The sequence below is a fragment of the Helobdella robusta genome (assembly GCF_000326865.2).
Source record: "Helobdella robusta unplaced genomic scaffold HELROscaffold_6, whole genome shotgun sequence".
Lineage (NCBI taxonomy): Eukaryota > Metazoa > Annelida > Clitellata > Rhynchobdellida > Glossiphoniidae > Helobdella > Helobdella robusta.
This window is the reverse complement of record NW_008705330.1, coordinates 3,933,386-3,944,790: the sequence shown is the minus strand read 5'-3', so window position 1 is coordinate 3,944,790 and position 11,405 is coordinate 3,933,386. Positions and strand designations below refer to the sequence as shown.

At 31.3% G+C, this 11,405-nt stretch overlaps 1 protein-coding gene across 1 annotated transcript; it reads right to left on the bottom strand.

The window, feature by feature from the left end:
• Positions 1-1,532: 1,532 nt before the first annotated feature.
• HELRODRAFT_185117 (hypothetical protein) lies at positions 1,533-5,558 on the bottom strand. The gene is made up of 10 exons (XM_009029315.1): positions 5,411-5,558; positions 4,272-4,308; positions 4,056-4,110; positions 3,888-3,953; positions 3,663-3,766; positions 3,447-3,525; positions 3,141-3,271; positions 2,809-2,954; positions 2,466-2,664; positions 1,533-2,211 (listed from the first exon to the last, which is right to left on the bottom strand). Exons 1-10 carry the CDS (start codon positions 5,494-5,496, stop codon positions 2,068-2,070), a joined length of 1,047 nt encoding a protein of 348 aa, XP_009027563.1. The 5' UTR covers positions 5,497-5,558; the 3' UTR covers positions 1,533-2,067.
• Between the last annotated feature and the right edge of the window lie 5,847 nt (positions 5,559-11,405).

Sequence of the window (11,405 nt, the reverse complement as noted above, 5' to 3'; positions counted from 1 at the left end):
TTTGTGACATAATGAAAATAGAATGTAATATTTATAACTTTTTAAATCGTCATTACCAATCTTAGCAAGATTTAAAAAAATGTTTTACATAAAGTTTTGAAATATCGCCATCTCCGTAAACAATTTACAACAACGACAGTTCAGCTATCCTGTTTTAGGTTTTTGGTTCTATGAATCAAAATTTTTTTTAATCGATGTATGAAAATATATATGTACCATATATAACTATTATATACTATAATAAATTTAATATATGTCAAATATTATATGATATAAACATATGAGATTTGCCATATCCATTATATATAGCCGTGGTTTTAGACAAAAAGCTTACTGCTTAAACATCGTGCCCATATACGTAAAATATCACATACTATATAGCACTCATACTTCTAATACCACACATCATGAATAAAAAAATTCGAGCGTTACCTGTGGTAATTCAAATTTAATTACATTTCTTGTGTTATCAGTTAATCAGTAGGACAGACACATCCAACCACAGTGCGTCTACCTGAATTTATTAAGTGAACATGCACTTGAAAAATTGGACAGGATCAGGATGTCGAATGAATTTGACACGCAATTCGTCGTTATTATTGATGTATTAACAGCTTTTTGATCCATGTTGTGAAAACTTTTTTTGTTTTTATTTTCACTGAGTACTACCAGATTGCAGAAATTGATATCAATTTGATTCTAAATCGAAAGAGTCAAGAAAATAAACTTGACAATATCAACACATTCCTTGTTATCTTATCTGTTATCAGCATTACTAAAACCAACAACAATATATAAAACTGTTAATTAACATGGTTTTGACAATTCCTGTGTCCACAGTTTTAAATGAACGGATCCTTTCAACTACTGCTCGGCTTAAAAACTATTTAAGAAGTTCCCGTGATGATGAGCGACTGACTTTTTATTAATTTCATGTCCCACTGGGGATGATAAAAAATTGATCATTGAGAAGTGGTCGATAAACAACCGAATATTATTTTAAAAAATTATTAATTGGGATTTGTGTTTTTTTTTATGTAAAACAATTTATCACTAATTTTTTTATTCAATATTTACATTAATTTGTTTTCATGCCCCATTGACCGTGCACATTTGCCTCTTCCTATATTTCCCGCTTTCTATATGACACGGTTGAAAGCTGAAACTGACGGTTGTACAAATTCATGCCTAATAAATAAGCATCAACAAATAAAATTTTTATTCACACACACAAACGAGTCGCAAGACGGGTGAACAAGCTAACACGCTGTTGTAAACAAGAATGCGTGTCCGTCCAACAGTGCCAACATTGCGGCTGTTATGGCAAAAAAGCTCAATTGCAACCAAGCAAGAGGCGATATTGTAACATGAAGTTACTGTAACTTAAGTAATTCTACATGTGACGGACCTACACAGTGAAATCTCACAAAATGTTGAATAAGGAATATGGAACATTGTTCTTAAACACGATGAAATGATTAAGCACGATTAAATTAATTTTACACAATTTTAAATGACAACAAATTTGTTTTAACTTTTATTTTACATGACATTTCGGGTATAAATAAAATGTACACATTTGATCAATTTTATACCAAACCAAAAGTTTTTATTGACACGAGTAACAAAATGAATGAATGCTAGTATCCCTTCTTTTATATTATTGCCTTGCATGTTGTAACAATTTCTGCGTTTGTCAGATTCTGATTTTTTAAAGAATAATAAAAAAATTTGCATCTATGTCCAAGGAATTGTGGATGGCCTCTAAAAACATGTCGGCTTATGCTAACGAATATCATCAAATCTACAGGTAGCGAATTCTAGATTTTTGCAGTTGAAACAGAAAATCTTCTCTTTCAAAAACAAGACGAATTGAATTTAGGAAGCCCAGTATAGGGTCACCATTATGGATGATCTGCCTCATAATGGAGTATACTGTCACATTTTGGATTCAATTTTAGGCGAGAGTTATTGAAACATATTCAACAACAAATAGACAAACAAAACCATTACACGATAAAAAAAAAAATAAAAAAGAAAAGTCTGTAAAAAAAAATTAGGTGAACATCATGTAGTGGAGGGATTAGTAGAAAGAGGTGAGACGTCAGCTTGCTCCTCCTCCTCCTGAGATGAAGGATGCCACATGGTGTTGATGATGCGCTCCATGTTTAACGTGTACAATGCGTGGCATGGTATTATGTTCTTCCGAGTCTGCAAGTTACATTTTATATACATCAAGTAACATTACACTTCAAGTAGCACTGTACAATTCATCAAGTAACATTGTAAAATTCATCGAGTAACATTGTACAATTCATCAAGTAACATTGTACAATTCATCAAGTAACATTGTACAATTCATCAAGTAACATTGTACAAGCAGTATACATACAGTACAAACAACATCCACATAATCAATGACACAAAAGACAACGGCAATAAAATTTTCGGAGAAGAGCACTGACCGTGAAGACGTTGAAGAGATCGAAAAGGTTAGCATGATGGATGGATGATTTGGAGGATGAGTGAGGCATGGACACTTCATCCAAACATGAACTCACTTCACCCATACTACTGCAACCATCACTGTCATCATCGTCATCGTCATAACCACCGACATCATTCTCATCGTCAAGCAGCATAGGCTCATCATTAACTTCCAGACTGTAATGTAAAAAATTGCATAGTACTTTTAGTTTTATATTACTTTATATTACAAACACAGACACGCACACACATGCACACACATGCACACACACACACACATTATGAACAACCACAACCGCAAGAAATAATTTGAACCCTTACAAGAGTTCACAAGAGTTGGGTGTTGATGAATAATTGAATAATGATTTCTGCTTGAAACCGCCATCTCCAACGTAGAATGATGAGTCCATGGAATGTTTGTTGTACTTGAGACTCGATAATGACGATAGTATGTTTTTCAACAAAATCTGATGCCACAAAAAAAGTTAATTCAAAACTTTCCATTATAAAAGTGGACAATTACGTATTATCATTCTAAGTTGTAACGTAATTTTTAAAAAAACCACAGAGAAGTTGAATATTTTGAAGCACCTTAAAACTTCATAAAACAACTCATTTATTGAAAGTGGCCATGAGCAAAATGACAAAGACACCTCAATGGCGAACTTGAGAAGATGAACACACTGGTCATCGACACTGAGCAATCCTCTCTCCCACGCACCGACCAGCATCCTCCCATGCACCATGCTCGCATCTGGTAGCAAGTTCTCCAATGACGCATAACCTACATTCGTATGATGTATGGTGAATCAATAATGAGTGAATGTGGTGTAGTAAATAAGGTGAATGGGGTGGATGAATGAGTTGGATGAACAAATAAGATGAATTAATATGGCAAATTAAGATGACGTATACATGTGATGAATGGATATGAAGAATGAGGTAGATGGCCTGCCAACCAGGTGTGAGTGCTTCAGGATCAGGCATTTGGAAAGGAATTTGTGGAACGATGCTCAGTGGATCAGCCTTCATGAAAAACTGGAAATATTTAATTAGATACTGTTCACAATTAGTTAAATTTTTTTGAAAAATCAAACAATAAATTTGAAAACTAAAAATTTTACATTTCAGAATAAAAATTTCTTCGTAAAAAAAAATTTGGAGGATGTCCTTACATTGGAGCCATCCTGCAGGGAGACAGACGAGGATGCATGTATTCTGTCACCGAATGTCTTGTCCTGCAATCTCTTGTCACTTGACTTCCAATCGTCATTCAACACTGAATTTCAAGACACCAAAATGCAAAATAACCAAATAGATACATTATACACTAAAAACATTCTAAAAATGTGTAAAAAGATTCTAATTCAAAAATATCATGAAATTGATAATTGACTAACATGCTGAAGATCCAAAACTTTGACATTTTGCAAGCAGCAGCAACAGGAAGTTGTTGTGCAGGTGGACTGTAAAATGTAATAAAATATAATCAACACTCAGAAATATCAAGAAAATGTACATTAATTAATATGATGTACTGGCATTGCAATGAAAATAATGGATCTTACTTGAATCAGAACACAAAAGATTTCTAGCTTCTAAGTCAAAATCTTGCTTAGATATCTTGAAAAGTTACAAAAATTTATCAAAAAGTTGTCAATAATGTTTAAAAAACTGAAGATTATATATAAAGCTATAAAAAAAAGTAAATATTTTGAATATTACACTTGAAGCAAACAGATGAAAATAATAACAGATAAAATAAAAAAAAATACTCTACCTACTTTTTTCTTGAACCAAGATTTTAAAAGATTCAAATATCTACAGATTTTAAAAACAAAAAAATAAATAGATTTTTTTAAATTAATAATAAAAATTATATAAAATTTAAATAGTATTAGCTTTGATATTTCAACAAGAACCCTTATTATGGCATTTGTTATACGTATCAGTTCCTAAATCTTAAGATATATTAGCCTATGTCGAAAAAGCTCATTATATAACAAAAATGACCTGACCTACTTTGTTGGATGGTTTCAAGATTTAATAAAACCAATTTTTTTAATTAATATAATAGAATAATGTCTTAATTTTTTTAACACTCAAAAAAAATTACTGATTTGAAAAGTACAAATAAAAACATTTTGTGGCTCCAGTTAAGCCACAGTGTATGATGGAAATTTGGACATAAGTAATGCTTGTCTGGCTAATGCCAAATATTGAAAAACACACTATTTTGACAAAATTATTTTTTTAGATTGAAAAACAAACTCTTAAAAAACGGTAAGTGATTCATGTCAACCCAGAAACTCTTTATCAAGATGATATTAAATTTTTTGGGCAAAATCAGATGTTTAAGCAGCTATGATGGCAAAAATATATGCTATAAATTTTCTGCTAATGTTAAACAATTGCTCTAGAATCCAAAAAGTTATGGTTATTACAGAAGATGCATTATTCAGCTATTCTGCTTTAAAATGGCCAAAGCCAAATGTCAAATTTTGGCCAAATATTGGCTAGGTCTCTAGTTTCTGTATCCTACATTACATGCATTTTTCATTTTACTCAATGAAAGATATAATTCTCTACAGTCTACATAAATCCAATAGAACAAACACTACCTAGAACGACCAAGAAGATTATTAGCACAATTAAGATCAGGCCATTGTCATTTCCTCAACGACTACCAGAACAGAATCAACCCAAACATTCAAAACATCTGCCTAGCATGTAATGTAACAACAGTTCTCAAAATGTTTAATTAACATCTTTTCAACTGACCCAACAACTCAACAGAACTTCAAACAATTCATCTTCGGACAAAATCAACAGAAGTTTCTGCTTGGCTAATAAAAACAACAACAATCTTCCCATAACAATAACAGTCAACTGATTTTTGGTAACAACTAACTCTAACACTAACATTTTCATATCTGATCCTAGAAAATCTGACAAGCTGCTTTGAGCCATGCTCAGTTCCTCTGTTAATTTTCTACTAGAATGTTTCATCTTACGCAATTAAATAACTTCGTTTAGTTACAATTTTTAACGCAAAAACTAAAACCAGGCCTAGTATTTTATTTACTAAACAAGACATAAATTAAGACGGCCAAAAATATGTTACATATATATATATATATATAGAATAAAAATAGACAATTGTATGGAGAGCCAAAAACTTTTAAAATTGTAAACCTTCAAGACTATTATGAGATGATTATAAGTAGCCTATATAAGACTGGTATCGTCATTTACTTTAAATTATTTTTTTTATTGTATGCTTAAAATTGCATACTTAAATTATTTAAATTATTTTATCTTAAAAATTTTTAGAATATTGCCTTTCATCCTTTTATTTTTTTCCCAATATAAACTTTTCTGGAAGTAAAAGCAGCTTTTAAGAAAGGTATTTATTAAAAGGTTAGATTAAAAAAAGTCTTACACTATTCCAAAGTTCAGAGAACTCAATCGTAAATGAATACGTGCTAAACGACGCATCACACACGAAACATGTGATAGACGGGGATCTTTTTATCATATTCGAACCAGGCGACTGCGGAACAGCACCAGGCGACCTTATTCATTAGACAATCACGCCGCCATTTATTATAACTAAGAAGTTGGTCCTTTCCAGATCCTTAAAAAATCCATCTCCGACTGCAGATAAAAGTTTCCAACTCACTACTTCGACTCCGGGTTCCGACTCCAATAAAATATTTCCAAACTTTTGCTTAAAAATTTTACTTAAATCTTCTTCTTCTTTCTCAGAGCCGTGAGTGAGCACAGAAAAATGTAACACTCTAACAGTTTTAATTTTGTTGATACTTGATTTTTCTGAAGGTGAGGATGTTTTTCATTTTAGAATATGCATCTGTCACCATAGCTCTCCTTCGTTTGATCCACATCCCATTTACAACCTGAGGTAATCAGACTTCTGAGATAATTGAAGTTGTTGACTTGTTTCACCTGTTTACCATTAATGATTATGTTGTAGATCGGGGCGGTTTTGCTTTTACTGATAACCTGTTTTGTTGATGTTAATTTGCAAGCCTTTCTTTTCACTTTTAAAAACCAGTTTTTCCATTGAATCTGCTATTAAAGCTGTATCGCCAACATATCTTATTTTTAGAATAAAAAAATTTAAAATTCGAATTCTTGAAACTTTACTGACTGGTATGAAAAATATCCGACTTCGACTCCGACCCCTCAAAAAATTTCAACTCAGATTGACTCTGGCACTGCAAAAATCTCCGACTCCAACACTATGGTTAGGGTAATAGCAAGTCGAAAATCTTATTGTTTCCAAGTGCATTTTCCATAGTTTTAATTATTATTTTATGCATTATTGTTCATTTCATCATCTTCCTTCTTTTATTTTCACACCAACACCTCGCTACCCATTTGAATGTTATTTGTCGTTTGTTCATATATAGTGTAATAAAATGGTTTACATTTAAAGTATTAAAAATTAAGTAATAGGTAGGCACGGAAATTTAACAATAATTAAAAATTTCATGTTTGTTCGCAATAATTAAATTTAATCAAAAAAAATAAAATAAACAACTTGGTGAAGGTTGATTCAACTAATTTTTACTTGTATTTATTTACATCTATAAATGATTTCACCAAAATTAATATCTTGCAATAACAAATTAACACAGTACATATGCTTTAATTTTTGAAAATTTTATTTACTTTATAGTTTTCTAAAATTATATATATATATATATAATTAAAAAAAACTATTTACTTAGAATACTATGATTAAACTAATGCAGGGTCTGGAAAAAAGTTGATTTTTGTTTGTTTAACTTCAACGATTTTAATTTTTGTAAGCTCTATATAATATTATAGAAAATGACTCGATTGATTGTGCAATTTATGTACCAAATCATTAATTTGTACTCAAAAAAGCAATCTTAAGATATTTTGTTATGTAGGGTACACACACTAATTATGTGTTACACTTTTTGTGTGTCCTTTTCATGTTACTCTTTACAAATTTACATGAATAAATAAATAAATAAAAATAAATAAATAAAATTTAATTAATGCGTTTGTTCACTTAAAGTTTGACAGTCGTAAAAAAAACTCTAAAATAAATCCGTTGCTAGATTGGTCAACACAAAATAAAGAAGTCAAGATTGTTTCCAGTGAATTAAAATTTTTATTAAACTATTTTAAATTCTTTAAACATTTGTTGAACTGCCGTTTAAATCATTAACAATAACAACAGTTATTAAATTATTTCATAAAAAAAAACATTTTCAACTTTTGGCGTGAAATTAGCAGACCAACTGTGCCGTTGACACAAGATGGGTGCTTACTTAATTCAACGGATTATATCTTTCTATTCATCTGAAAATAAGATGAATCATCAAAATTTCAATTAACTTTTGTTTTTCGAATTTTTAACGAGACGCGCATAAAAAGCAAGGTGCAGTCAGTCGGCGGGATGAAGTTGTTTAATTATGTTTACATTCCCCGCTGTGCACCTGCCTACCTAAAACCCTGCCTAGGCTTTTATGTGCTACATTGTTGTGTTGTTGTAGTGACTGACGTGTGTTCTGTTGTTGTGGGATGTTGTTTAATTGTGATGTTGGGTAGTTAACTTGTTGAGTAGCGAGTTGTCGTCTTGATTTGTAGTTGAGTTGTTATGTTATTCTTTTATAGAATCTTCTCTAAAAAGCAAGACCTCTTTCTTTCATATTCAGTTTTGTTTTGTGTGTCTTGGTCTTCCATTTAACAATTTATGTGTAATATATGATTTTTGCAAAAACTCTCTTCTAAATTTATCTTTCAAAAAACTATGTTCTAAATGTTTTACTGCTTAATAGTTTATTGGACCTTGAAGTTTTTTTCATAGATAAAGTGCATTTTGTAAAGGTTGTCAATGCATTTATTTTCATTAATTCAACTCTTATTGTATATATTTTTTAATGTGTTTTTTATAAATTCAACTTTCGCTGTATTGTTTTCATTAATCAACTTTCAACATTGTACTATTCTTATTAATTCAGTTTTTTCTTTTCATATTTTCTCTCCCGATAAACCAGACTTATTAGTGCCGCCATCATTTCTCATTTCTCTCTCTCTCTCTCTTTCTATATATATATATATATATATATATATATATATATATATATATACCATCTCTCTGAACATATAAACACAAACACACACACAAACACACAGGATAGATTTGGGCCTCGAGTTTTATCTACCTCAGAAGCATGTATCAAATCAGGCAATCACTAGATAGATCAACATTGGAAACGCTGGTCTGTACCCTCATTACATTTCGTTTAGATTATTACAACAGTTTGTTTTATAAACTACCGGACACATCATTCACAATCCTTCAGTCTCTACAAAACAGAGCTGCTAAACTTGTTAGTCGTTGCCTAAAATTTGATCACGTGACACCGATCTTGAACGAGCTTCACTGGCCGACGATAAATAAAAGAATGGCATTATTGAATGGTATGTCACCAGAATATGTGACAAGTAAATTCGCCGAAAAACAACCTACATCGACTTTTCATCTCAGGTCGGATGATTTGAATTTGCTGTCTGTACCAGTTACACGTTTGCAAATTGGTTCAAGAGATATTGCAGTTGCTGGTCCCACTGTTTGGAATAGTCTTCCACCGGCGTTGAGAAGATCAGAACTCTCATTGGAAAAATTTTTAGAGAGAATTAAAAACATTTTTATTTCCTGAAAAATGTGACTTTTTTATTTGTTGTTGTTCATTTACAGACACGTACATTTTGTTTTTTAATGTGAACGTTCATGGAACAGTTTTAATCAGCGCTAATAAACATCTCTTAATATTAATAAATAATAATATATAATACAAATTTTTAAACTACACAATTTGTACATAAACTAAACACACACACACACACACACACACACACACACACACACAGACAAACACTCACCAAATAAATGTTTGTGAATGCGTGCATCTTCATATTTTTCTAGGTATAGAATGTACCCTATACATATACACCTGTTCATGTAGACACACGCACATAAATGTTTTGCATATATAATACATATATACCACAGCACATAATGTGTGTGCATGTACATACAAAGACATATGGATGGAAATTGTAGTGAATTTCTCATAAGAAGGCGTGAGTCGGCATATTGTTTGAGATCAATTGTTCAACAGAGAATAATTTTTTATAATGAACATCAACATGAGCATAAACATTTGTTACTTTTAAGTTTTAACATTCACGTTTCTTGTTTTACTTATGACAGGTTTATGATACACTTCTTCAACATTATCGGGATTGAATTAGTTAATTAATTATTAATAATTTAATTCAACTTATCTTATTATTAGTTCACTTCTTAACAGTTTTACACGCATCATTTGTTAGAAGAAAGAGTTGATTTCAAGATAAAAACTTTCGTAGAATATAACTTTTTTAATTAAATATAATCAAAAGTAACTGATTTAAAAACTAAAACACGATGATCAACCCAATAATAATATTTTTATGTTGTTTTTGCTTGCAAACAACTCTCAACACTGCCATCCAGGATGAAGCATCAAACCCAACAAAAGCCAGCAACGGTCAGTTACTTTCCATTTGTTTTTATCTGATTGTCGTTGTTTCATATTTCAAGTACAACATATCATACGAGGAAAAATTCATAAACGCAATTTTATTTTTTCTATTTTGGTTAAAAAATTATTATAAATAATTTTTTCACGGAAGGGGTTAACGGCTGATGATGTCATATCAGACATTGTATTTCATCATTATGTAGAAACTTTTCCAATTTCATGATGAACATAAATTTGTTTTTGATTTAAAAAAAATGTTTAAATATGGCAACCATAGAACAAACAAATAAAACTCTAGAAAAGCGTTTTTTAAGATATATAATTGTTTTACTTTTAATCAACCCAAACAAACGACTCCCTCCCACAACTAAATTAACTTTTAAACGTTCGGATAATTCCATCGTTAGTTTTATCATCTTTCGTTTTACCATTAGCACTCTGTGTCGACAACATAATTAAACTGCTATGTTGTTGATAGGATCAATACTACCTACTAACCGACAACAAGATATGACGTCATTGTCGTGTCATCATCATTTTTTTTCTCATCATATTCACTGTCATCTTCATCCCTTTTCCATCATCACCCTATCTTAGTTATCTTTCGTTATTATCATTTTTTGATTCGAAGTTGCATCCTCATCATTATCATCACTACCAGCAAATCATCGTCGTCGCTATCTTCATCATCATCATCGTCCTCGCTATCTTCGTAATCATCATCATCATCAACATCGTCAAAATCATCATCATCACTATCGTCGTACTCATCATCATCATCATTGCCATCATCATCATCACCATCAAGGCATTCATCCATTGCATTTCGTTCTGCACTTCAGCGTATAAAGCGAACAAGATGCTAGGGATTGATAGGATCTACTTTCATAATACATCATCATCAACACCATCACCACCACCACCACCCCTTCTTATCATCCCATTTATCAACATCATCATCACCATCATCGTCGTCATCATCACCACCATCATCATCACCATCATCATAACCATCATTCCCATCATCATCATCATCTCCAGGAACTAAAATGTCAGCAATGCATATTACCGAAAAACAATAACAAACGTTTTAATGGTTGTTATAAACATGGAAATGACAACAAAGATAACAGCAATTATAATGCTAAAAATAATATTTACGCACACCACACACACACACGTCACACGCACAAACACACATACGTATCACACACAATATATATTATATATATATATATATATATATATATGTGTGTGTGTGTGTGTGTGTGTGTGTGTGTTCAGACTGTCGTATATACAGCTATTAAGAAATATCACCGCGTTTTCCGC